This window comes from Rhinopithecus bieti, unplaced genomic scaffold (assembly GCF_001698545.2).
Source record: "Rhinopithecus bieti isolate Rb0 unplaced genomic scaffold, ASM169854v2 scaffold_30918, whole genome shotgun sequence".
Lineage (NCBI taxonomy): Eukaryota > Metazoa > Chordata > Mammalia > Primates > Cercopithecidae > Rhinopithecus > Rhinopithecus bieti.
The window spans coordinates 1,148,218-1,173,206 of record NW_016813589.1 but is presented as its reverse complement, the minus strand read 5'-3'; the positions used below and the strand labels follow the sequence as shown (position 1 = coordinate 1,173,206).

The 24,989-nt window shown below is 39.6% G+C and overlaps 1 protein-coding gene across 2 annotated transcripts in view; it reads right to left on the bottom strand.

The window, feature by feature from the left end:
- SV2C (synaptic vesicle glycoprotein 2C) overlaps window positions 1–24,989 on the bottom strand; it is a 279,524-nt gene that overhangs the window by 212,000 nt on the left and 42,535 nt on the right. For both annotated transcript variants that reach the window (XM_017848733.1, XM_017848732.1), the window contains exon 2: window positions 16,197–16,872. In XM_017848733.1, coding sequence (XP_017704222.1) covers window positions 16,197–16,776 — 580 coding nt within the window. In that variant the 5' untranslated portion in view covers window positions 16,777–16,872. The remainder of the gene's footprint in view (window positions 1–16,196; window positions 16,873–24,989) is intronic.

Sequence of the window (24,989 nt, the reverse complement as noted above, 5' to 3'; positions counted from 1 at the left end):
ACTAGTGGTAGGGTTGCCCAGTTACATTTGAATTTCAGATCAGCAACAAATAATTTTTTAATATAAGCATCCGGCAACCCTAACTACCCCTGAGCTTGGAATATCTTGGGGGAGGAAAGTGAGTGGCAGATTAAGACTGGAAAAATAGGCTCCAATTGTGCAGTTTTGAATGCCATTCAAAGACGTTTAAATCAATCTATAAACTAACTAGCCAAGACTAGATGTGACCCAAAGCCTCCACCCACTTTCGCCCAGGAATGGTCAGAACAACAATGGCGAGTAGGCTATGGGGACAAAAGTCTCTATCACAAGACTCATTAGAAAGGGGGGCCAGAGGCCAGACGTAGTGGCTCATGCCTGTAATCTCAGCACTTTGAGAAGCCAAGGTAGGAGGATCGTTTGAGCCCAGGAGTTCAAGACCAGCCTGGGCCACATAGTGAAACTATGACTCTACAAAAAATTTTTTAAAAAATTAGCCAGACATGGTGGTGTGCACCTATAGTCCCAGATACTCAGGAGGCAGAGGTGGGAGAATTACTTGAGCCCAGGAGGTTGAGGCTACAGTGAGCAGTGATTGCACCACTGTACTCCAGCTTGGGCAACAGAGTGAAACCCTGTCTCTAAAGAGAGAGAGAGAAAAAGGAAGCCCAGAGGATGAAAGGAATAGTTATGGCCAGTGACCATGTCACAAAGAATAAGGGAGTTAAAATTTTAAAATCTTAAATCTATTTTGTATTAATTCTAAACTCTTAAACTATTTATACCCTGGCCAGACACATAAAAATAATTTAAGCCAACTACTTGACTTTTCTAACTGGTGCACAGTTGAGCACTGACTCTATTTGCAGAGAGTTATTTGCGATTTGAAGAAAAAGATATATAGTGACATATCAAGAGTCAAATTTCCAGTGTCCTTAGCCCACTCTTCCAGAACCTTGAACTTGGTTTCTGGACACCCCACACATCTGGCCCAAAGCCCAGTTGTAAAGCCAAGCAATGACTCCATAGCTATTTGCTCTTATTTAATATATAATTCTTAACTAGTCTCTTTATTTAGCATCCTAAACCACAGCACAGAAACATCAAGGAATGAATTAGGGGCAGTTAAAATGACAGCAATAACAGCATGACAGAAAGGTGTATAGGAAAAAAATGTATTACATAAAAAATAAAAATAGATACCCTGAATCATCAGGATGCATTTAAATTATGTATGATACATTTCAAAAAGAGTATATACAACATGTTTGATTTCCATTTAAAAAATAAGCTTAAGCAAAAAGAGCTTTGGCTCTTGTAGAGGTAAGCTGTATTTACCTAAAATAAATATCTTGTCAAAAAAGTTACATAAATGAAGTCACATTTTTTAATCTAATGATTTTATCTGACTGCAAGTGAACTACAAATGACCTACAGAATGTTTTAGGTTGCATACTTGTTCCCCTCTGATTTCCAAGTAGCCTAATTTGGCCACAGCCAAGTCCCACCCTCCACTCTCAAATTCCCCAGGAAGCTCAACAGGAATTCAGCAATCCAGACAGATGAGAAGCCATTATGGCAAACTCCATGCTGAAGTGCTCTGGACCCCTAAAGAAGAAAGCTACAGGAACAGCTGGCACAGACACAGAATTGGGACCACATATGAATCCTGATTCCTGTGAAACTTCAAGACACAGAGTAGATAAGGCCATCCTGTTAGGACATATCTACCTCTACATATACACACCGCCAGTCCCAGGATCTCTTCAAACACAGGAAAAGAGTGGGCCCTCCCTATCTCTGACTAGGAGCACCCACTCACCTCCAAAAGGACTTCTTTCCAACTTTTTCTTTTTGTATTGTGTTAAAATTTATGTAGCAAAAAAATTTCCATTTTAATTATTTTTAGTGTACAATTCAATGGTATTGATTACATTCACATTGTTGTCAACCATCACCATTACCTATGTCCAAAACGTCTTCATCACCACAAATCTATAGCTGTACGCATTGTACCTTCCCATTCCCCTCTCCCTTGGACGGAGCCCTGGGTAATTCTACAAGAGTCCCTGGTAATTCTAATCCACTCCCCATCTCCATGAGTTTGCCTATTCTAGATAATTTATAGACAATATTTGTCTCTTTGTGTCTGGTATAATATCATGTTTTCCAGGTTCATCCATATTGTGGCATGTGTCAGCACTTAATTTTTTTTCTTTTTAAAACTTTTTTTTTGTTTATTTTCCATTTGGTATCCTTGTTTTGTTTTGCTTTTTTTTTTTTTTTTTTAATCTGGTTCCTTTATCATCTTTCTTTCCAGTTCTGACGTCATTAGCCCCCATGTCAGAGGCATTTGAACCAGAGCAACTCTGTGTTGAATAGGAGCTGGGTAAAATGAGGCTGAGACCTACTGAGCTGCATTCCCAGACAGTTAAGGCATTCTAAGTAACAGGATAAGATGGGAGATTCACACAAAATACAGGTCATAAATACCTTGCTGATAAAACAGGTTGCAGTAAAGAAGCTGGCCAAAACCCACCAAAACCAAGATGGTGACGAGAGTGACCTCTGGTCGTCCTCACTGCTACACTCCCACCAGTGCCATGACAGTTTACAAATGCCATGGCAACATTAGAAAGTCACCCTATATGGTCTAGAAAGGGGATGCATGAATAATCCACCCCTTGTTTAGCATAGCATCCAGAAATAATCATAAAAATGGGCAGCAAGCAACCCTCGGGGGCTGCTCCATGGAGTAGCTATGCTTTCATTCCTTTACTTTCTTAATAAACTTGCTTTTACTGTGGAGTCACCCTGAATTCTTTCTTGTGCGACATCCAAGAACTCTCTTTAGGGGTCTGGATCAGGACCTTTCCTGTAACACCCACACAGCCGCTCTTGTCCGTGCTTTCCCTGGTTGACTTAAGAAGCAGGAGATGCTGATGCCACCTCCAGGTGAGTAGCTTCATGACACTTCAGCTGGGTCCTTGTCAGGAAGCACTGTGCTGCAGAGACAGCAGCCTTGCTTTTCACATGGAGTGGAACACACTGTGTTTTCATTTCCACATGAACCCCTAAGAGAAGCATTTGTGTGTATGTGGTAGAAATATCTTTGCTACCCCAACTGAAATGAGCTTACAGAAGGCAAGGACATCTAATTATTATATGAGTGATGGGAGGAGAGTGCAAACAAGGCCACAGGAGTAAACTAGATTCTTAAATGTGAAGGTCAAACTGTGTTCCCCTAATCTCTCCCAAATGTACCCCACCTATCTTGACAATGGTACCACCATCTCCCAGGAGGAGAGGAGGGGCCTCTTCGGTAGATTTGGTTTCATTTAGTCATTAGGAAAGGGCAAAAGGACCCTTCCCACTCCCACTCAAAGATCTTGCTTGGGAGCTGAAAACTGGGACTCTCTCTGTCGATTCTCTCCCCTCTTTGGTGCCATGTCATGTTCATATTAACTGGGTTAAGGGCAGGCCTTTGTATCATGTGGCGTCAGCTTCTTTGCAGAAAAGGGGACACACAGACTTCGTTCTCGCTTTGGTTCAGCAAATCCCTCTCAAGGACTAAGATATTTTTGGTAATGACTTAAAGCATCTCTTTCTCTTCTCTTTGGACATCATAATTATCTAAATTTAAATATTAAAAGCCACCAGGACTGTAATTTATTTTGTGTATTGATCTTTGGCCATTTAAATACTACAGAAATATTCCACAAATGCTTCTCTGAAGAACAACAACAAAATCTTAGTCTTTTAGAAGAAAGGTACGCTCCAGTACCTACTTTGAAGTAAGTACCTTATTGACATCCCATACTAAGTAGAGCAGCATCTGGCTTTAACATCTTACCTCCCTAACCTCACAAAGTGCACACCGAACATTAAGCAGCCCCTTTAACTTCCACTCTAGGAGCTTACTCCTCTGCTATGTACCTAAACAGAAATGCTCTCCCAGGAACTCCTGGAGAGGGGAGCTATGGTGATGCAAATTGCATGGGCCCCTCCCAGTATACAGGTAATCTTTCCCACAAAATCCCTGGTGACTGTAGCTTAGTTCTGCTCTGCGTGAGCTCTTCTCTTGGGCCTGGGCCTCAGCAAGAGAAGACGGTCCATTCTCTCCAATTCTATTATTCTGAGTCATTAACATGCAGTGTACTTATAAACTCAAAATTCCCTCATTTCTCAGCATTTCCCAAATATTTTAAGCAAATTAGACACGATTTGCTAAAAAAACAAACAAACAAAAACCCTCTTATTAATCTGACTATACTTAAAATCCACAACTGTAACTGCTTATGTGAATGTTGACTGAATTATATTTGCACTTTAGTTAACTGTTTTCCCTTTGAACTGTTCTCATCTTCTGAATATTCTGTGTCTGCCTTCAGTTCTTGGAAGGGTAAGGTCATAGTTTCTTATATCTCTTCTCCTTTTGTATCTCCTCAGGTTCCCCACTACCTAAAGTTGATCATCAAGTAGCAGAGCCTCCTGGCACAGAAGACACTTCTACATGAATTGGGAAAAGGCGGATTCATCTGGGTGGATGAATTACGAAAAGGAGCTCCCTCAAGGAAGAGGAATTAGCAAAGATCATCCTTTCCTCCAGATATGTAAAAGCAGCCCTAAACCAAGATGAATGGCTTGGTGAGTGAAAGGGCTGGATTCCAACCCCACCCCTTCCACAAGCCCAGGTCCTTTTGTGCAGGTCACAACCTGCACAATTGTCCATGGCAGCCCCACAGTGTAAGTTGGCTCTGGAAAGTGTTTTTATTAGGGTTTTCGGAAGTTTCTCAGCTGTCAGCCTCACTGTTTCCAGGCTCGGTCTTTACAGTGAAAAAATAAATTTTATGGCAGAAATAAGCATTATTCCAATATTGATAAACAGCTCTTCATTCCTAAATGCACAGGAACACTGCATTTTAAAAAATTGTATAAAACACACAACATAAAATATATCATCTTACTATGACGTGATGTTGAGAATATTCACACTGTTGTGTAACCGCCACCACCAACTGAGATTATGCACTTTTTGGATGAAGAAAATCCCAGTCTGAAAATTAGGCACACGAAGTTTTTATTCCTACCTCACCGGTAATGGCATGTGCCTCTATGTGAGTCATTTCCTCCTTATTTGACTTCAGTTTTTCTCTTCTTCAAATTTAGGGTGTTTTATTCTGTGAGCACTAAATCACCTTTTCTCTCTAAGCTCTACAACTCCCAGAACGGCTCAGTTGCTGACCGGCTTGGTTTTCCAATACATACTAGTTAGGAAAAAATTCAAGACCATTGTCAAGATCAGTAGAAGATCCTCGATGTTAAAACCGCAATCCTAGAAGATGTAGAACCACTACCAGGAGGACAGAAAGCCAGCACAAGAAACAGTTCTTCTGTTTCCCCCACACTGAATTCCAGGGTCCACTGCTGTTGTGGTAATGCCACCACTAGAGCCTGAGCCCTAGATCCTATTGCTTCCTGGGGGTCATGCAGAAATATGTATTTGAGAGGCCTTGTCTAGAGTGTGGTAAGGCACATGTTTTAAGCAATGTCTGGGAAGCACTGCTCATATTTTGTGGGCAGAGGTCATGGCTAGTAAACATCCTGCAATGTGTGAGACAGTACCACACAGCACAGACCTGTCCCTGTTACTAGGGCTCCTGTTGAGAAATGCTAACATAGAGTTGGACATGGGAGAATGAACTGATTTCTGGGGTAAGGGATTAGGGGCTACTTCATTGTTTGAAGGGTAAGTACCTAAGATGGGGCACCCTTTATCCTCTCTCTGTGTCTCATCATCTGACTACTAATGTTTTCCCCTGGGCACACTAATGCCTTTTCATCATCATCATTGCAACCACTTTCCTTAAGAAAAAATTGAACACGCTAGCTGGGCGCAGTGGCTCACACCTGTAATCCCAGCACTTTGGGAGACCGAGGCGGGTGGATCATGAGGTCAGGATATCAAGACCCTCCTGGCCAACATGGTGAAACCCCATCTCTACTAAAAATATAAAAATTAGCTAAGCGTGGTGGCAGGTGTCTGTAATCCCAGCTACTTGGGAGGTTGAGGCAGGATAATTGTTTGAACCAGGGAGTCAGAGGTTGCAGTGAGCCGAGATTGCGCCACTGTACTCCAGCCTGGGCGACAGAGCAAGACTCCGTCTCAAAACAAAAGAAAAGTTGAAGAGATACCATATTTGGAGAATATGCAAAGGACTTCCTACTCAGCCTTGACTATTCCCTGGGCCTGTGTTGTCTGGCATTCCAACATTATTGAATATTTGTCATATTATTTTCTTCTTTCAGTATTACTTATGTTAATGTTTTTTAAAAAGAAATTAAAATATCATATACTCATTAGTAACTTTCATTTCTGCTTTGGGGAAAACATACCAACTAAATGTCCCAAACAAAAGAGTAATTTTAATCATGACATTAATTGGAGCATTATTTTCATATAATAAGCAAAGAACTGGATACATTCAAATGCTTAGTAACAGATGGCTAAGCAAGGTACCAGAATAGTGAATTATGAATGGCCATACACTCACTAGTGCCCACAACACACTGTATCAATTCTCCAAAATCTTTATGTGAAATAATGTGAAGTTAGCAAAGATGAACTAACCTGTATTTACATAATTGCAGTTACGATTATAAGCACATTAAACAGGATCAAGACAGAGAGATGTGAAAATAATGTAAAGATCATTAAATTCTATTTTAAGCAAACTCCTCACAGTAAAAAAAATTTTAATTGGAAAAATTCATTGTTTCCTCATCATTTTCAATTTGATTAGAGACCTCTATTTGAAATTGAAGGTAAGAACCACACTCATTTACTTCTTTTACTTTTATTTCACAATCTTACAGGCCAAAAGAAATTCCTAAATTTAGGGTAAAATGTTGGTTTGCAAATATGTGTGTCAGAAATACTTAATCAGTAATTTATCAGACTAATTGATTAAGATGAATGTGATGAATAGTTTCTAACACTGAAGTGTTCAGCAGGAAGCTCAGGCCATTTAAAGGCCCTTGCTCTTACTTGTGTGAGAATACATAGATGTTAGATTTCACATGAAAAGGTGCAACTGCATATTGATAATCTGAAATCAAACCTATGAGTCTGTATTATTTGTATTTGACTTGATCCAATTGTTAGATAATTAACAATTCAACCGCCTTATTTATTTTAATTTTAAACATTTTAAATTTTACTTTTTTTTTTTTTGAGATGGACTCTTGCTCTGTCACCCAGGCGGGAGTGCAGTGGCGTGATCTTGGCTCACTGCAGCCTCCACCTCCCAGGTTCAAGCCATTCTCCTGCCTCAGCCTCCTGAGTAGCTGGGACTACAGGCACGTACCACCATGCCCAGCTAATTTTGTGTTTTAGTAGAGACGGGGTTTCACCATGTTGGCCAGGCTGGTCTTGAACTTCTGACCTCAAGTGATCCACCCGCCTTGGCCTCCCAAAGTGGTGGGATTATAGGTGTGAGACACCATGCCTGGCTTCAATTGCCTTATTTAAAGTGAAGTCCACATGAACACATTCTCCAACTTGAAAATACATCAGCAAGTTCTCCAGTGACTTTAGGTAGAGTCTCAGACTGGATTAATGTATGTAAGACCAGTGCTCTCAGTGTGAGTGAGGATTCCTATCAGAATCCTCATCCTAGAGTGTTCTAGGATATAGGGATACAATAATTCAGAGTGCAGGAATAAAGAAATCTGCCTTCAGGTTCAGAGCCATATTATGGAAAACCCTCAGTGACCCTCAGGGTGGCAGAAGGATATTTTCCTATTAAACTTTCACTGTCTTAGCATGCTATTTATTGGCAAATTTCAGGAATGAGGCAGGGAGTTTCTGTTCATTTCCTGTCCTGTGAAAGTGACTCTGACTCTTTGGATGGAGGAGTCTTTTCAGGCTGCTTGGTCCACCTCCACTCGGATGTCAGAAGCCTCTCTCCCCCCAGGAGAATTTGAAAGGCAAGAGGAAATAAGATCCAGGACCATAATGGCGATAAATTATTGAATCTTCTTTTCCAATTTTGCAATAATGAATCCAAATAAGATTTTGCTAGTGTTGGTAGACAGGATGTGCTCTATGAGTCAATAACTTTTTAATTCCAATTAGGATCACTGTGATGCCTGAGAGGCTAAACAGAGACAGAGGGTGCATACACAACAAAGAATAAAGTTCCATGAGAGATGCCCACATAGATGCTGAGGGCAAAGAAATCAAGCAGGGTGTAGAGCTGCTGATCCTAAAGTCTGCAGTGTACATTTTTAGGGAAAAAAACTATGGGTCTTAAAATTTAGGCCACACTCAGATGCCAAATCATCAAAAATTTGGAATAAAGCTAAAAGAGGAAAAACTCTGTGTCCCTCTTTGTCATCAGCTTGGATATGCTAGTCTACCCGGAAACACTGAGCAGGGGTTAGACACACTCGAAAAAGACATAGTAGATGCTCAATAAATATTGGTTGAGTGAACATTCTAGCTACCAATGGACGATATAGGAATGCCGAATAGTCTGTTGATAGAAAAGTTTTAAGTAAAACAAAAACAACTACTCCATTTCTATCCAAAAATATATCCCAAATTTGTAAATATCTATATTTATTCTAGAATTATTTAGAAATATTTAAAAAACTTTTCAAGAGCTTCTAAAATGGAAAAAAGTCAAGTAAAGTTCCAGTTATATGTAAAAGTATTGTCTTTTTAATGCTTTAGTGTTATTGGTCTAGCTGTTTTCATCCAATATACCGATTTACTCTAGCTAATATTGCAGATGTTTGAAAGAAAACCTAGTATCTATGAAGATGAACTATTTCTCCAGGAAACTAGGCGAACACCCAAGTAGGCCTCCCAGGATGCAAGACTGGTTTGGACCTCAGTCTTATATGTTCAGAAACCCGATATGTCAGCACACTAAGGACAGATCTATCTCTTAGAAGCAGACTCCCAACGGTCAACCTCACCACGACTGATAGAAAAAAACAGAATGCCAGTTGGCCAATTAAAATGAAAAACAGGACTCCCAAGAAAACTGGCATTCTTTGGCCAGCCTATTTCTGATGGGTAAGCTCTAGAGAAAGCTGAATTTGAAATCCTCAAGTTGCTTTGGAACATGGAATGAGAATGAGAGATCTTAGCTACAGCATTCAGGTCTTCACAAATTCCAGGCCAAGGATGCCTAATGCATCTTTCCCTACAATAGAGATACATGTGGCCCCTAGATAGATAGGCTAAATCTTTAGATCAGGGCACCTCAACCCTGAGCACTATTTGGAAGGGCACTGCCAACATCTGCATCTATGACTTTTTCTTTGCTATTCCTCCTCTACTGAGTTTCAATTCAAAATAATACATTCTTTTTTTTTTTTTTTTTTTGAGACAGAGTCTCACTCTATTGCCCAGACTGGAGTGCAGTGGTGCAATCTCGGCTCACTGCAAACTCTGCCTCCTGGGTTTAAGTCATTCTCCTGCCTCAGCCTCCTGAATAGCTGGGACTATAGGTGCCTGCCACCATACCAGGCTAATTTTTTTGCATTTTTAGTAGAGACAGGGTTTCACCGTGTTAGCCAGGATGGTCTCCATCTCCTGACCTCATGATCCGCCCGCCTCATTCTCCCAAAGTTCTGGGATTACAGGCGTGAGCTGCCACGCCCAGCCCAAAATAATACATGCTTACTTTAGATATGTTCATATCTTCAGTTAGTTCTCAAAGTGCTAAAGATCTCGGAGACTGTCATTCATTCATTCAACAAATATTTGTTGAGATCCTATTATGTACCACACACTGATCTGGGCAAGAGGATACAGTAGGGAACAAAATCCTTGGTTCCCATGAGGCTGACATTCCCTTTTTTTATTTTTTCTGCCACTCTGCCTCTTTAAGATGACTTTGTACTGTGGGCTAATTCAATTCTCTGAGGCAATCAAATTTCTCATTTGTGATCATATATTTGCCATTATGTACTGTTTATAATTATAAAAAACACGTGATGTCTTCTATTAAGGTTTTAAAAGCAGAGAAAATGTACAGGTTCAACAGGTGATTACTCTGTTGGACTTCACAAGCAAAAAGGGAATTTCCAGATCACCTTTAGCTTGCTTGACATACCTTATTTTCACCAAGTGGTGTATTTTCACCAAGAATGGAAAGCCTTGTGTTCTTCTCTGGGTTATCCCCACTGAAAGGGCTTTAAATGAAAATGTGAGGGAACTGGAAAGGAACACAGGACTAAGAGTTGGTATATGTGTTCCAGAGTCTGCCTCGGCTAATGTGCAGCTACAAATCAGGCAAGTCAACTGAGTTCTCTGGGTCTCCTATCTTCATCTTTAAAATGACAGGGTTTGCCTACATCACTAAGGAAACAAAAGTTGGGAAATATTATGATTCCCCCTGGTAATAGGAGCCAAACCTTATTCATCTTAATCTTTCTTTCAGGGCCTTGAGCTATGCCCCACGCATCCTGGCTACTTCATAACACCACTTCATCAAACACTGAAGCTGTAACACCAGTGTGACAGCTGAAATCACTGATATTCCAGATAAGATGTTAAAATTTTTTGTTGTTTAGCTATGGAATCCTTTCTTCACCTAAATGGATGAATCTGAGTCTGCTCTGATGAAGCAGAGGGAAGGGATGCCAGAGGGGGTCCTGTCAACACCTCCCCACTCCCACTCAAACTCCAAAGAGGGCTCTGCAGAACAAGCACATCTAATTGGCATGTCTAGAGGAGCACATAGACCAAATTTTAAACATGGCCACTGGTTCTGAAGGGAAACAGGAGCTTTTAAGAGGATTGTAATAAGATTTTTCTTTTTTAAAAAAATTAAAAAATCTAAAAGCATTATGCAGAGGAATTTACTACTGGCTGTTAGTTATTTTGGGGCCAAAAGACTCTCTAACCCTGTGCTAAGCTGTCTGATACATTCATTACTCATTGTCCACCTCTTGTTTAGCTGTGTTCTCTGGTTAAACCTCCCTTTTCAGAATCTCACATCTGCTATTCTGGTCCTGACCTCTTCTACCTACCAGATTAACACCCTCCAAAATGAACTTCACCAGCCTCCTCATCTGCTCTGCCTTCCCTGTACCTGCCCAATCCCTTGGCTATCATCCTCAACTATCTGCTTATCTTTCTCATTCAGCAAATTTTTCCATTAATCTTCCAGAAATGCTTCCAATTCTGATGCCTCACTCACCCTATTAACTGATACAGTTTGGGATTTCATCATGTTTTGCCTGGGCTATTGCATTAGCCTCCTAACTGATATTCACACCTCTATTAATTATTACAGCAGCTATCATTTATTAGTGTTTGCTATATAATCAATGCTTTGCTAAGAGTTATACGTTATCTCATTCAATCTTCCCAATCTAATTGGGTATTCTCATAGCACCAACATACAGCTATGAAAACAGAGGCACAGAGAAATTTAAATTACTTGCAAATGGTCACATGCGTAAGTAGCTTAAAGTCTATTTGACATTTTAAGTCTCTCTCCCATCTAACTATCTCCCCACACTGCTGTGAGAGGAAGCTTTCTAAAACACAGGTCTAATGATTTAATGATAGTCCAAACCCCCACTTTGGCATTAAGGTCTTCACAACATATCCACAATGTGACCTGTCAGCTCCGACACTACTACCCCTACCACATATAAGTTCACATAATGGCCTACCAAGTCCAGGCTATTGGGCAATTATAACATCTTCCTGAAGTGCCATCCTTCCTCTTATCTGCGTGGTAAACTCTTATCCAGCTCTCAAAACCCTGTTTATGTTTTTTATTTTAAGTTCTGGGATACATGTGCAGAATGTGAAGGTTTGTGACATAGGTATACACGTGCCATGGTTCAAAACCCTGTTTAAAATCAATTCCTAGATGAATTTTCATCAGTTCCCAAAGGCAAACCTGGTAGTTCCTTCCTCTGCAATCCTACAGCATTTTATTCAGTATCTTTGTCATAGAAAAAACAAAAAACATAAAGCACTAAAATTTATCACAAGTGTATCTGTCACATTGTTAATAAATACATAAATAAATAAATAAAAATAAAGTTCCTGAATGACAAGGTCACAACATACTAATCAGAATATCCTCTCAATGTACCTTGCCAGGTACCTGGCTCAGAGTTGGTACTCAATTAATGCTTATCAAATGAAATGTTCTTGCTGTCTCCATTTTTCTGAACAACATTCATGTTTCTTCCCAAAGCAATCTGGCCCTGTCTCAGTTACGCTGCTAAAACTCCTGTCCTGAAAACTACCAATGCATATGGGAATTAGGGGTAGCAGTTGATATTTGCCTTGAAAAGGATAAAAGAAACACAGGATGTTTCACTATTAATTAGTTCAGGTTTAGTTATAAAAGCACATTTTGGGTTAGAATATGTTGCTTTGCATCTATTTTGTATTAGTCAACACCTGGCTGTGATAATATTTTAGTTCTTAAATATCGCTCATCTTTGTAACCCTCAGCAATAAAGCAGTTGAACCAATAATGATCATTTTCTCTGCTTCACTGGCTGGGTCTTAGGAGAAAATAAGCCAGTGAGCGGGAGGCCAGCCCCTCTGATGCAAGGGAAGAGGTGCCAGCATACTGCTTGTTCTGCTCTAATGGGCTAGAGTCAGGGTAGGGCTGAGCTGAAAATGGTTGCACATCTTTCCTGCCTAGGGGTAATCTTAGAACCATACTTGCCGCCCTCAACAACCAGTGGACAGGAGTTAAGTCAGAAGGCCCACTTCCACAGCATCCACTCTAAGCCACAGCAAATGGGAAGGGAGAAGGCCTGATGTCCTGGAAAACCCTACCTTGTGACCGAGGCCTGGAAATCTGGAGGACACATTTTCACTTCATTCAATATGAAGGCTTAAAAACTTCCTACTCTGGCTCATTGTGTTTACTGTGCTCACTGTGTTCATCTTAAGAGCTGTTTGCAGCAGCCAATAACTCTTAATTGCCAGCCTCTACTGCAAGACTGTGGCACCTGAAAGCTATACATCCCTTCCTTCTTCCAGCAAGTTCCAGACCTCCCCTTTCCCCTGGCTGCTCCTTTCTCTGGCCTCTCCTCTACCTCCTTAATGATTCCTCCTCCACCACCAGCCCCATAAATAGTATTCAGCAGGAAACCATTCTCTCCCGCATTAAGGTCATTGGCAATGTTGTCTTAAACAACATGGCTTCCAAATCTCTGGGCATTTCAGCTTGAATGGGGAATAGTCCATTGGCACTCCTCTTTGTCCCCAGTGACCTCAAAATGAGAGGGTCTCAAACTAAACATTTTCATCTTTCTCCCTCCTGCTAAAATCTATATTCTGCCTTACCTAATTTAACAAATTGCCATTTTTTCATTAATTGGTCCCTTCCTCCCCACTCGAAGCTAATCAATGAGCAAATCCTTGCTGACTCTACCTCTGGAGTAGCTCTGAAATCCATTCCTTCTCTCCACTGCTTTAGTCAGGGCTTTACCCTGTAACATGTTCTCCCTGCTTGAAGTCTCTTTATTTACACTTGTCTTATGGCCACTGATACTTGGTATCTAGACTGGCAATCTACCCATTTGTGATTTCTCCACACTAGACTATAACTTCCTTGGATAGAGAAATCTTGTCTCTCTTTTTTGTCTTATTATCCTTGTGACAATACTGTGCTTTACACACAGTAAGTGCTTAATAAATAGACTTTGGCAATAGAGAACAGCCTATCTTTAAGTGACTGCCCTTGTTCTTCCAAAGAGCAGATCATTAGATAATTAAATATTTACTCTAACTTATTCTGGCCCAATTAACAATGTTATATATACACACAGACCACACACACAGATATACACACACTGTATGCCCTTAGATACCTTTAAGTCAGTCTTTTAGCAAACACAAAGAGAGGCTCAATCTCCCAAATAATTAAAACATAAATTGGGTTGTATTTTTGTTCCTGGTCTTCCTTGAGGAAAATGACACAATGCTTAGTAGCAAATGAGAAATTATTTTGCAAATCTATATCCTCAAAATGCCACCAAACATGGGTCATGCATCCTGCTTTCTTGCATTTTGATCTTATTGCTATGACTTAGTGTGGTAATTATATTACAAAGTTATTATTCGATGAAATGAAAATGGCAAAACAATTTAAATGCTTGTCTAAAAAGACTCTGTTAGAATGCAATTATGAGTGAAAATACTATGGCAAAATAATTGAAATGCAAGTCTGGAAGGCACAGTTATGAAAGCATTAAAATGCTCCTGTTGGGGACTCACAACACGGAGTGAAACTATACACTCCTGGGGACACATTTTTAATTCACTAAAGCAGGCAACATTTATGGGCAGATGAGAATATCTGTGCTCCAGTTGTTCTGCAGCATTATCTACACTTCTAAATGCCACCCGGGGGTAGGTAACATCACCAGGGTTTCTGGGTTTGGAGGATGGTTTGATAAGAGAACCATATGTCATACTGTGCTTTCATACAGCACCAGGAAGATAAAGGCACAGGGCAAGTTGGGCTTAGATTTTTCTGTAGTGTTTCCAGTATAAATGGTAGGATCATAACATTAAAATATTTTTTATTCTAAATTTAAGCTGGCAATTATTAATTATTTATGGGGGTATATTTCTAAGGGTCTATCTTCTTTATACATTCTGCTGATATATTCCTTTAGCAAAATCTCAATACATATTTTGATGTCTAGGCTTACAGTTGGATACACATGCTCACCAAAACAAAACAAAAAAAAAAAAAAAAACAAAATGCAATACAGTGCTAGATACAAAACCAATCTACTGAGATGATCAATTTGATGAATGACCAAGGACCCCCCTCTGAAGCGTGGTGATGTCTGCATTTGATAGGGGAATACACAAATGAGTGTACCAGCAAAATATGCAAAATATGCTCCTGACTCCCACCCCTTCAACCTACACAATCTACTTTCATGGATCCATTTCTTTTAGCTAAGCGTAAAGAAATGAATACTAGGAGTGGATCATATAAAAGAAACAAGTGTTAAAAGAATAAAAAGATGTATATCGTTTTCTCATTCATGATTATCTCTCTTGTGTTGTCATAGAGCAAGTTAGGATATGGCATTTAATTTTAATCACCCAGAAAATTTCTCAGCATCAGTGATAACAACATTACTTAATAAAGTTACCAGGTTTCCACAAAATAATTGTATACTTTTGTTTTGAAGCTTTAAAGAAATCCCTTGGAAATGTAGATACAAAGTATTCTTACTTTCTTTCATAGACTCTGAAACACATAAAGATTTAATATGCACATAAATGTGTTTTCTGAGGCACGAATTGCAAAAGCAGTTTGGAAATCCTCCTGATTTTATATACCAAGTGTTTGCTGTGGATCCTTAAACTGCTGGGAGGATATTTCACTGCATGCTTGCTTCTTGCCTACTTATTTTCCCCTTGCACAAACTCAGAGAGTGTTAACTATAGCTTTGTAAAAATACAAACCTGAGTGCATGGTAACTTCAAAACAAAAATCAAATCTGCTGTATAGATATTTTATAAAGAGGTTATATTATTAACACACACATTTAAATACTTACATGATTTCAAATAATATAAAGAAGTTTTCTAGTTTGGACACAAAGCTACACACCTTGAAAAGATTTAAAATCACCTATAGAAAATTATATGAATAAGGCTAGTTGAAAATCTAAGCAAACATACACATAGATAATAGAAAAAAATTAAAGTTATCAAGTTCCTAAAATAAACTACTGGATTACACATAAAATTTGACATTTGAAATCACATTTGTCAGAGTTTTACAGAACTAATCTCTGTATTTAAAAAAGTGTTAAATATAACAGCATTACTAACTTCCAAGAGAGTAGCTTTGGAATTTAATAAAGGAGAAATCAATGCAACTATGATAAAAATATAAGTTAAAACATACTATAACTTACTTTGAAATGCATAAAAATAAATCGGGTTGATGGACAGATGATAAAGAAAATCCAGTAAATGTGAACTACAGAATCCAGGTGGTAGGTATACACAGGTGTTCACTGTACAATTATTTTTATTCTTTTGTATGCTTAAAATTTTTTGTAATAAAAATTTTGTTAGAAAAAATGCAGTGCTCTAGATGAAAAGTATTTATTCTCTATGTTGATAACTGTGCTTAACAAATAAGCCAGTTTCAGAGTTGGTCTCACGGATACCACACACTCACCTAGCCATCCAGATCCTGAATTTGGGATGCAGAGGTCTGTCTCAGCACTGGGTAACACGAAGCCAACGACAAACACCTCTACGCCATCTGCCATAAGAGCCATGCCCAGGACGAAGAAAAGGGCCCATTGAAAACGACCATGACCGCATTCTTGGATTATCAGCTCATACTGCTGAGCTAGCTCTTCCTCATCAGCTCTCCTTTCTGATTCCAGCTCCCGCCGGTCCTTGTACTCATCGCCCTTGGGCTGCCCCACTGACACGATGCTGTCCTTCGCTTGGTTCATACTGGGGATGCCCTGATACTCCCCCTCATAGATCTCATCATCTTCATCATGGCCCTCAGTGGCTTCACTTGAGCCTTCATCATCGTTGGCCTCCCCATTATAGGTTTCTCCAGCCGGGTAGTAGTCATCATCCTCTTCTTCATCTTGGAACCGACTGTAGGATCTCTGGGTGTATTCATCCTGGGCTCGGTCCACGGCTTGATTCACCTTCTTTACTGTTTGTTTCTTCACCTCTCTGGCAATGTCCTTGGCACCCTTCATCAGTGAAGTCCTATCCTTGTAAGAGTCTTCCATCTTTTCTCGACTGATGGCCAATGAGAAGATGGGAATTTTTCACAGCCTCAGTGGTTCAGCTCTGATGGCATCATCCACTTTGGGTTCAAAACAGAACTGTGAAAGAAGAAACGGAGGAGATATTCATTATTCCTTTCCATATATTTTTCTTCCATCTATTTCTTGGCCTCTTTTCATTGCCCCACAAACTACAACACAGAATTAGTTTTTCCTTTTTTCTTTTTTTTGATCTCATTGTATACATATGTACAGCATATGCTGCTTCTCTGAGCAAAGTGTGAACGTCACTTGGAGTATTTAGGGTTTTCGCTGCTATCATTATTGTTTTGTTTTAAGGAATTCTATCCCCAGGGTAACAGTACACAGGAATTCCCCTGAGAATAAAACAGAGCATTTTGCATCTTTCAAAGTACACCCAACATATTTTGAAATTGCTATAAGCATATACCTTGATTGAGAAAAACAGTATTGCTCACGGACACAGACAAATATTGCAAAGGCAAAACCAGAGTATTAGAAGAATCCTACTGGGCCTATTTCCTCACATTGAAAAGCAAGCAGCCCCATATACAATTACTATCAAATTATAGCTAGGTTTGTAAAATTGGATTTCCCCCCATACTTAACATTGTATTTTCTTCCAAAAAATGATAACAGGGACTCACATGGCACTCCAAACAGACAAGGAGTATATTCCCCTAGTATAGTGTCATATCCATAGGATCGTCACAGTTCATCAAATGATTTTACGGATGCATTTGATATTAAATTAGAACATATGGCTTGTTCGGTGGGAGGAGTCTGCCCTTTCAGAAACTACCCCCAGGCCATCAGGGACAGGTAAGCTCCACGCCATGTACCTCCACAACCCCACTTCTATTTTCTTCATCTCTGGATACCCACTACACACACACTCTCTCTCTCCCTCCCACCTCCTCCAACTGCCACTCTGGTTAGCTGCTGTTTTGGTAGTAAAGTCTGGACCTTCCATGACCTGTTATTTGGTTTTCTTTTTCACTGATAGCCCCCTCGTGCCTTGGTTCCTTAAATTCAGGCTGACCTCTTGGTAACTTGTATTTCATTTGTCCACTCAGCTGCCTCTTCTGGTGGCTCATGTGAGTCATGGTCAGGTTCATCCTTGTACACAGATGATACGGAGGTTAAAACAGTCTTTCTCCCCCATCATTAACTCCCCAAGCCTTAAGCTACGGCAGCATTCCAAACATTGATTTATATAATCGTCATTTCTACTTTTTCATTTTGTACCTAGTTTAAAATATTTAAAGTGGCTATTACTAACATACATTTAACTACTCATCCAAATGCAACAATCAGACCCAGCAATAAAGACAAACAGGTGTTTGTTTATAAATGGACCTTGCTTCATTCCCACTGAATACCTACAAATGCCCAGTAGGCAAAACAGGAGTATGACTCTCACAGACCTGCGTTTGGGAAGATGATAAAATGAAATTAAAATAAACATATGATTGCAAGGTTTTCAACCAAATGTTTTAGTAAACAATTTTGTTTGTCTTCCTTTTTTTTTTTTTTTTTAAGAAGTGAGAGGAAGAGAAAGGGAGGAAGAGAGAGATGGGAGAATCCATGAGAACAGTAAGAAAAAATGGAAAGGTGGTAACAAAGGAGGCTGAGGATGGGGTGCTCAGAAACTCAAGAAGTCAGGGAAAAGGGGCAGGCAGGACAATGACGAAATTGAGAGACATTTCCTACTTTAAAAATTAACAGAAAATCAGAATAATTCTCACTATAAATAAAATAAACTGCCATCCTATCCATTGAACGGATGATCACATCAGACACTGCACACCAGCTGCTTCCTGTACCCAATCAGCCCCAGAAACACCATTAAGTGAGCTCCAAAGACCGCTTAGTTGAAAGCGAAATCTGAACAACCCTACGGCACCACCCCAGTGCCTTTCATAATGGAAAGCTTCTGCCATAGCTGTTTCTAAGAAATGGTACATCAACTGACTGCGTATGGCTTTTTTGCTTTTGTCCTCAGCCACAGGTATCCTTACCACATGCTTTACAGGGTTTTCATCCCTAAAGAGGTCCTTGTATAGGAGCCACCTCTGTAAGAGGCAAGAGGTATGATATCTCACATGTCATGGTTATGACTGGAAAAGTGGACAATTCTAACCCCCTAAGTAATCTAAGCACTTGAGCAATGAGAAATAAAATAAAATAAAAATTTTACAATTAAACATTCCAACTTTGAAAAAATTCTTACAGAAATCTTTGTTTTAATTCTGGGACAGAACAAAGCAATGTGCACATATAAGTTCTCTTTTTGTCTCTCAAGATTTCTCATCCCCCACATCGAAGCTCAGGTAAGTTCCTTGAGGGAAGAGACTTGTTCTTTAGTCTGTAGTCTTATTAAAGCAAAGAAGACTTTTCTGTGCTCTTTCATAAACGAGAAATATGAACACTTATTCAAAAATGCTATATAAAATTAGATGTTTGTAGATGTCGCCTTTGGGGTAAGCTGGTGAAGGGTACAGGGGTCTCTCTGAATTATTCCTTACAACTACGTGTGAATCTACAATGATTTCAAAATACAGAGTTAAACCAAAACCCCAGGTTTGTACTATCTTTGTAAAGCCATCTTGGAATAAGTACAGGATGATTGGCTGGGGGCAGATGATTCAGGGGCAGAGTTATAATTCTATGGCTATTATCTCTGTCTGGTAAATGGAAAAATGTAAAAAGTTTGGCTCATTCCAGATATTGCCAGGAAAAAGGCAGATTGATATCTACATGGGAAGGTCATGCTTGAATTAAAGTAGCAATTCTCAAGGGTGGGGCTTACACACCAGGTGTGGCCTATAAGTAGGTCCGCGAGCAGCTGTTTATAGTATCATCAATGTTTACTTTTGTTTCTCAAATAAATTACGGAGTTTCACCACATAATATGTGTCGGACTTTGTTTCAATGAAAAACAAAACAAACCACCTTGATTTGGTGCTTACTATGTGTGAGGCATTGTGCTAAAAACTTCCTGTACATCCTTTTATTCTTTTATTTAATCTTTACTCCAATCCTACAAAATAGATATTATAGTTCTCCATTTTACAGATGAAAAAATTAAGGCTTAGAGAGATTAAATAGCCCAAAGTCACAAAGCTTGTTAGAGGAGATGCTGGACTCAAGCTCAGATGTGTCTGACCCCAAAGCCTTACCCCTTATGTTCATCTGCCTCACACAGTGGTCTCACTGAGGTCTTATTAAATGAGGTGACCTTCTTCCTAGTCATTTCAGTATTTCAGTAACTTTTTTTCCTACACTAGAATGGTTTTATACTTGCCTCTCTAAATTGTCTTTAACATCCTGAAGTAAAGAGAATTGCTGTGAGGCCTTTAATCAGTGATGAGCTTTATATGGGTAATAATTTTAAAATGTGGTCTTGTTTGTTCCAATAAACTACCCTAGAATGGTAGCTGTACTTCAAAAGATAATGTAACCCTGTTAAATAAGACATCAGTGGGCCAGGACAGTGGGAAAGTAGGCAAAGCAATGAAACTCTAACAGCCTCTGATTAAGTACGTGATGCTCCTCATTTACTCAAGTCAGTTTCCTTCTCCACGAAATAAGGGTAATAATAACCACCTTCCAGTGTTGTGAGGATTAAATGAGTTGTTTATACCAGTTTTAGGACAGAATCTGACACATATTCAGTGGTTTCAATTCAGTTTCCCCAGGAACAGACCTAGCCATAAGGAGTCAGCTGCAAATCACTTATTAAAGAGTAAGGAAGTCAGGGAGCCAGGTGGGGAGGGGGTGATGGAAGCAGGGCTGCAGTTTTAGGTATTGTACCATGGAGCAAGCTTCAGGAGGAACTCTGGAGTACAAATTATGCCTCGGAAGTTTTCCCCACTCAGGCAAAGGTGCTGGGCTTTCATAACCCCATGCCAACTATTGGCTGAGGGCTCCTGGGGGCAATGATGGAATGTAGGAGCTTCCTGTTCTCTGCACCAAAAGGCAAGGCAGTTCCAGTAGCCTGAGGGCAGTCCTCTGAAGAGCTACAGGTGCTGGCCAAGGAAAGCAAAGGCACACTGAAGCCAGGTGGGGAGAGCACAGGACGATAAAAGGGGTCCAGCGACCCAGGGCATTAACAGTATCTCCTGTAATAAGCACTTGATAAATATCTGTTTAGATCCCGTACTTATCATGCTAAGCTGCAGGATACAAAGCCGATTAAAAACAGTCTTTATAGAAGTGGCTGTTAAACCAAACAATGTTCACAGCAAAGTGAACCTGATATAGTCAATGACATACATGATCATTGTGCATGATATTTTGCACAAATGTGTAAAATATAAAGAATATACACATAAGCATTACTCTGGCAAAACACAGGTTTTTTTTTTTTTTTTTTTTTTGCTCCTTTGATGGTTCATGACAAACACACATATTCAATACCACTATATACTATTTCAAAACTTTCCTACACAAGCTGCCACCCTACCCAACCCCCACACACAGATGTTTCTCTTGGTGTTTCCCCACATCGCCCAAACATGCAGTCTTTCCTTTGCTTTACTCCTCATCACCACCATCAATCTAAAGATCTTGGATAGCTCCTCCTCCCCTAAATGTTCTAGAATCTTCTGGATGCTGGGAGAGTCCATTCTTCTAACAACTGTATTTATGCAGATTTAAAGCCATTGTGCGCTGATAGAGTAATGATAGCAATAATAATGGCTAATCTGTTATTATGTCAGCCATGTGCCACTCACTTCAGATGCATTATCACACAATAATGCTCACAAACATTGTATGGGGTAGGTACTTTTAAAATCCCTACTTCACAGATAAGAAAACTGAAACCTACCCAGGAATAATGCGACCCTATGCAATGCTACGCCAGAGCCCAACCACATACCCACTACATCTGCTACATTTTCGTGGAAATGGGAGCCTGTGATGGAAATCGGGATCTGAAACAGCATAGGTGTGTAGAAGGCAGCCCCCATACCAGTAGACTCAGGCTCTTCTAAACTACTTGCAGATACGTAGTGTGCTGGGATTGAGCATAGGGGCTCATAACATCCCTCTTCCTCTCTTAAGCTTGGATCTAGAGGAGATATTCGACACAGAAGACAAATCGTGAACTACTTGCCAGCTGACTGGACAACTGCATCCAATTTTATCCCTGATGCCACACTTCCCTCCCAAGTCAGGCATGCTGGGCTACACAGGACTCCTTCTGGAGTCGGGTGGGGTTGAGGGGGGAGCTTTCCATGAAGCTTTCCACTGAGCACATCTTTGAGATGAAGAAATAGAAACTGACCCATCATCCCAGCCTGTCGAAATCTCTGACATTAAGTGTTTATTATTTAAAGACACCTCTTGCCCTCCAACCCTCTAAACTACCTGTATGCATACATTCTCATTCTTTAAGGTGCAGTTCAAAAATCACCTCTTCCATGAAATGAATTTCTTTCTTTATTGCTTAGCGTAATCACATCTTGCAAGCTAAGTGTAGCCAGTTTCCTCCTGGCATTCAATCACGTTTTCCATTATGCTCATCAATATATGTGATGGCCTTCCCTATTAGGGTGTAACTTTCCTGAAAGCAGGAAACTTTTCTGAAAGCAGTAAAATAAAACACCATAAAGTAATGTTATTGGGTATTTTGTTTGTTTGTTTTTTGAGACAGAGCCTCACTCTCCCACCCAGGCTGGAGTGCAGTGGTGTGGTCATGACTCACTGCAGCCTCAACTTCCCAGGCTCAAGTGGTCCTCCCACCTCAGCCTCCCGAGTAACTGGGACTACAGGTGTGCACCACCATGCCAGGCTAATGTTTTATTTTTTGTAGAGATAAAGTCTTTTTATGTTTCCCAGGCTGATCTAGAACTCCTGTGCTCAAGCAGTCCTCCTACCTCAGCCTCCCAAAGTGCTGGGATTACAGGTGTGAGCCACTGCATCTGGCCTTAAAGCAATGTTATTAAATTAGGACTCAAGCACCATAAGGGGCCAACTCTTAGTTCCTCCACTTTCTTTACCAGGCAATTTGTCTGGATCAGAAGTTCCCCAAGGTGCAATCTGCAACATGTGGTCCTATAAGGTGCTCTGAGAGGACAAAGTTGTATGGTCATATACATTTTGGAAGTTTCTGTCTCACACTTACTTCATGTGGAGTACGAGTAGGAGGGTTACAGTACAAAGCCTGTTATAAAGAACCTTGCTTAAATTTGTTACCCAATTATTTCCAAACTTTCCTAATAACAGAATTCCCCACCCTCAACATGACACCAGTGAGCAGTTCTCATTATACACTTTATGGAAATACTGTATTAAGATGAACACTAAAATCCTTTAAATTCTAATGTCTCTATTATAAAATACTATAACACTAATTAGAATTAATCGAAGCAAGCAGGATAAAAGGCAGAAAATCTACATTAAAATAATATTTCTAAAATAAAGTACAGTATTTCTTTTAAGTGTATCAAAACTGAAACTAAGTTTTCCAGATGTAATTGCTTATGATTTTAAATAGACTTGCTATAAAATAGAAAGTATTTAGCATATCTGTGTATTTTAAAGTAATAAGTCATTCAAAGAGTCTGGAAAGTTTAATTTTAAGTATATTAACATTCATTTTTATGCAATTTTGACACAGTTAATTTGCTCTGTGAAGAATAGGTCTCATAAACCAGGGTAAACTTGACCTCAGCAGTTGTCCAAATCTCTCCAAACCCCAGATTAGTGAAATCTAAAGGGCTCACACAAATGATAAACCTGTTTGCATATACAAACTTTTGTGAAGGTCCCAGAAATATCCTCAAGTGAGTCAAAGGGGCAGTATTCTTCTTTGAAGAAATACTTGATTTCAATTTAGTATAGAATCTTTCTTTCTGATTACAAAACCAAAGCAGGCTTATTTTAAAAAGAACTGGACCAACGCATACCAATTTGGATAAATCAAACAAACAAAATAACAAGTGTTGGCAAGGATGTGGAGCCACTGTGCACTGTTGGTGGGAATATAAAATGGTACAGCCTCTGTGAAAAATAGTGTGGCAGTTCCTAAAAACATAAAAATAGAATTACCACATGATCTAGCAATTCCACTTCTGGGTATAGACACAAAAGAATGGAGGGCAGATTCTAGAGAAGATATTTATACATCTATGATCCTAATAGTGTTATTCACAGTAGCTCAATCAAGGAAGCAACCTACTAGCCCATTGACTGATGAATGGATAGGCAAAATGTGGTGTACACAGACAAGGGAATATTATTCAGCCTTAAAAGGAAGGAAATTCTGAAACATGCTGTAATATAGATGAATCTTGAGGATATTATGCTAAATGAAATAAGCCAGCCACAAAAAAGACAAATACTGTATGATTCTATTATGAGATCCTTAGACCAGTCAAAATAATAGAGACAGGATATAGAATGGTGGTTGCCAGGGTCTGGGAGAAGTGGGGAACGGGGAGTTTTCATTTAATGGACTGGGAGTTTCAGTTTTACAAGATGAAAAGAGTGATGGAGATGAATGGTAGTGTTGGTTGCACATTATGAACACATTCAATAGCACTACCTGTACACTTAAAAATGGTTAAGTGGTAAATTTTATGTGATGTTATTTTATCACAATAAAATTGGGGGAAAGTAATAATTTAAAACCTCCAGAACCTGTGAATGTGACCTTATACGGAAAAAGATGTAAATATGTTAAGGATCGTGAGATGAAATCATCCTAGATTATTCAGGTGGGCCCTAAATCCAATGACAAGCATCCTTAGACAGAAGAGAGAAGACACAGAGACAAAAGGAGAAGGCCATGTGAAGATGGAGGTAGAAATTAGAGTTACACAGCCACAGGCCAAGGAGCACCTAGAATCCCCAGAAGCTAGAAGAGCAAGGAGGGAGTCTCCGTAGAGAGAGTGCAGCTCTGCTCACATCTTAGTTTGGGACTCTGACCTCCAGAACTGAGAGATAATAGATTTCTATATTTTAAGTCATCCAGTTTGTGGTAAATTGTTAGGCAGCCACAGGAAATTAACACAAGATCCTTTTCTTGTTGATTTTTTTTTTTTTTATTATACTTTAAGTTCTAGGGTACATGTGCATAACGTGCAGGTTTGTTACATATGTATATTTGTGCCATGTTGGTGTGCTGCACCCATCAACTCGTCAGCACCCATCAATTCATCATTTATATCATGTATAACTCCCAA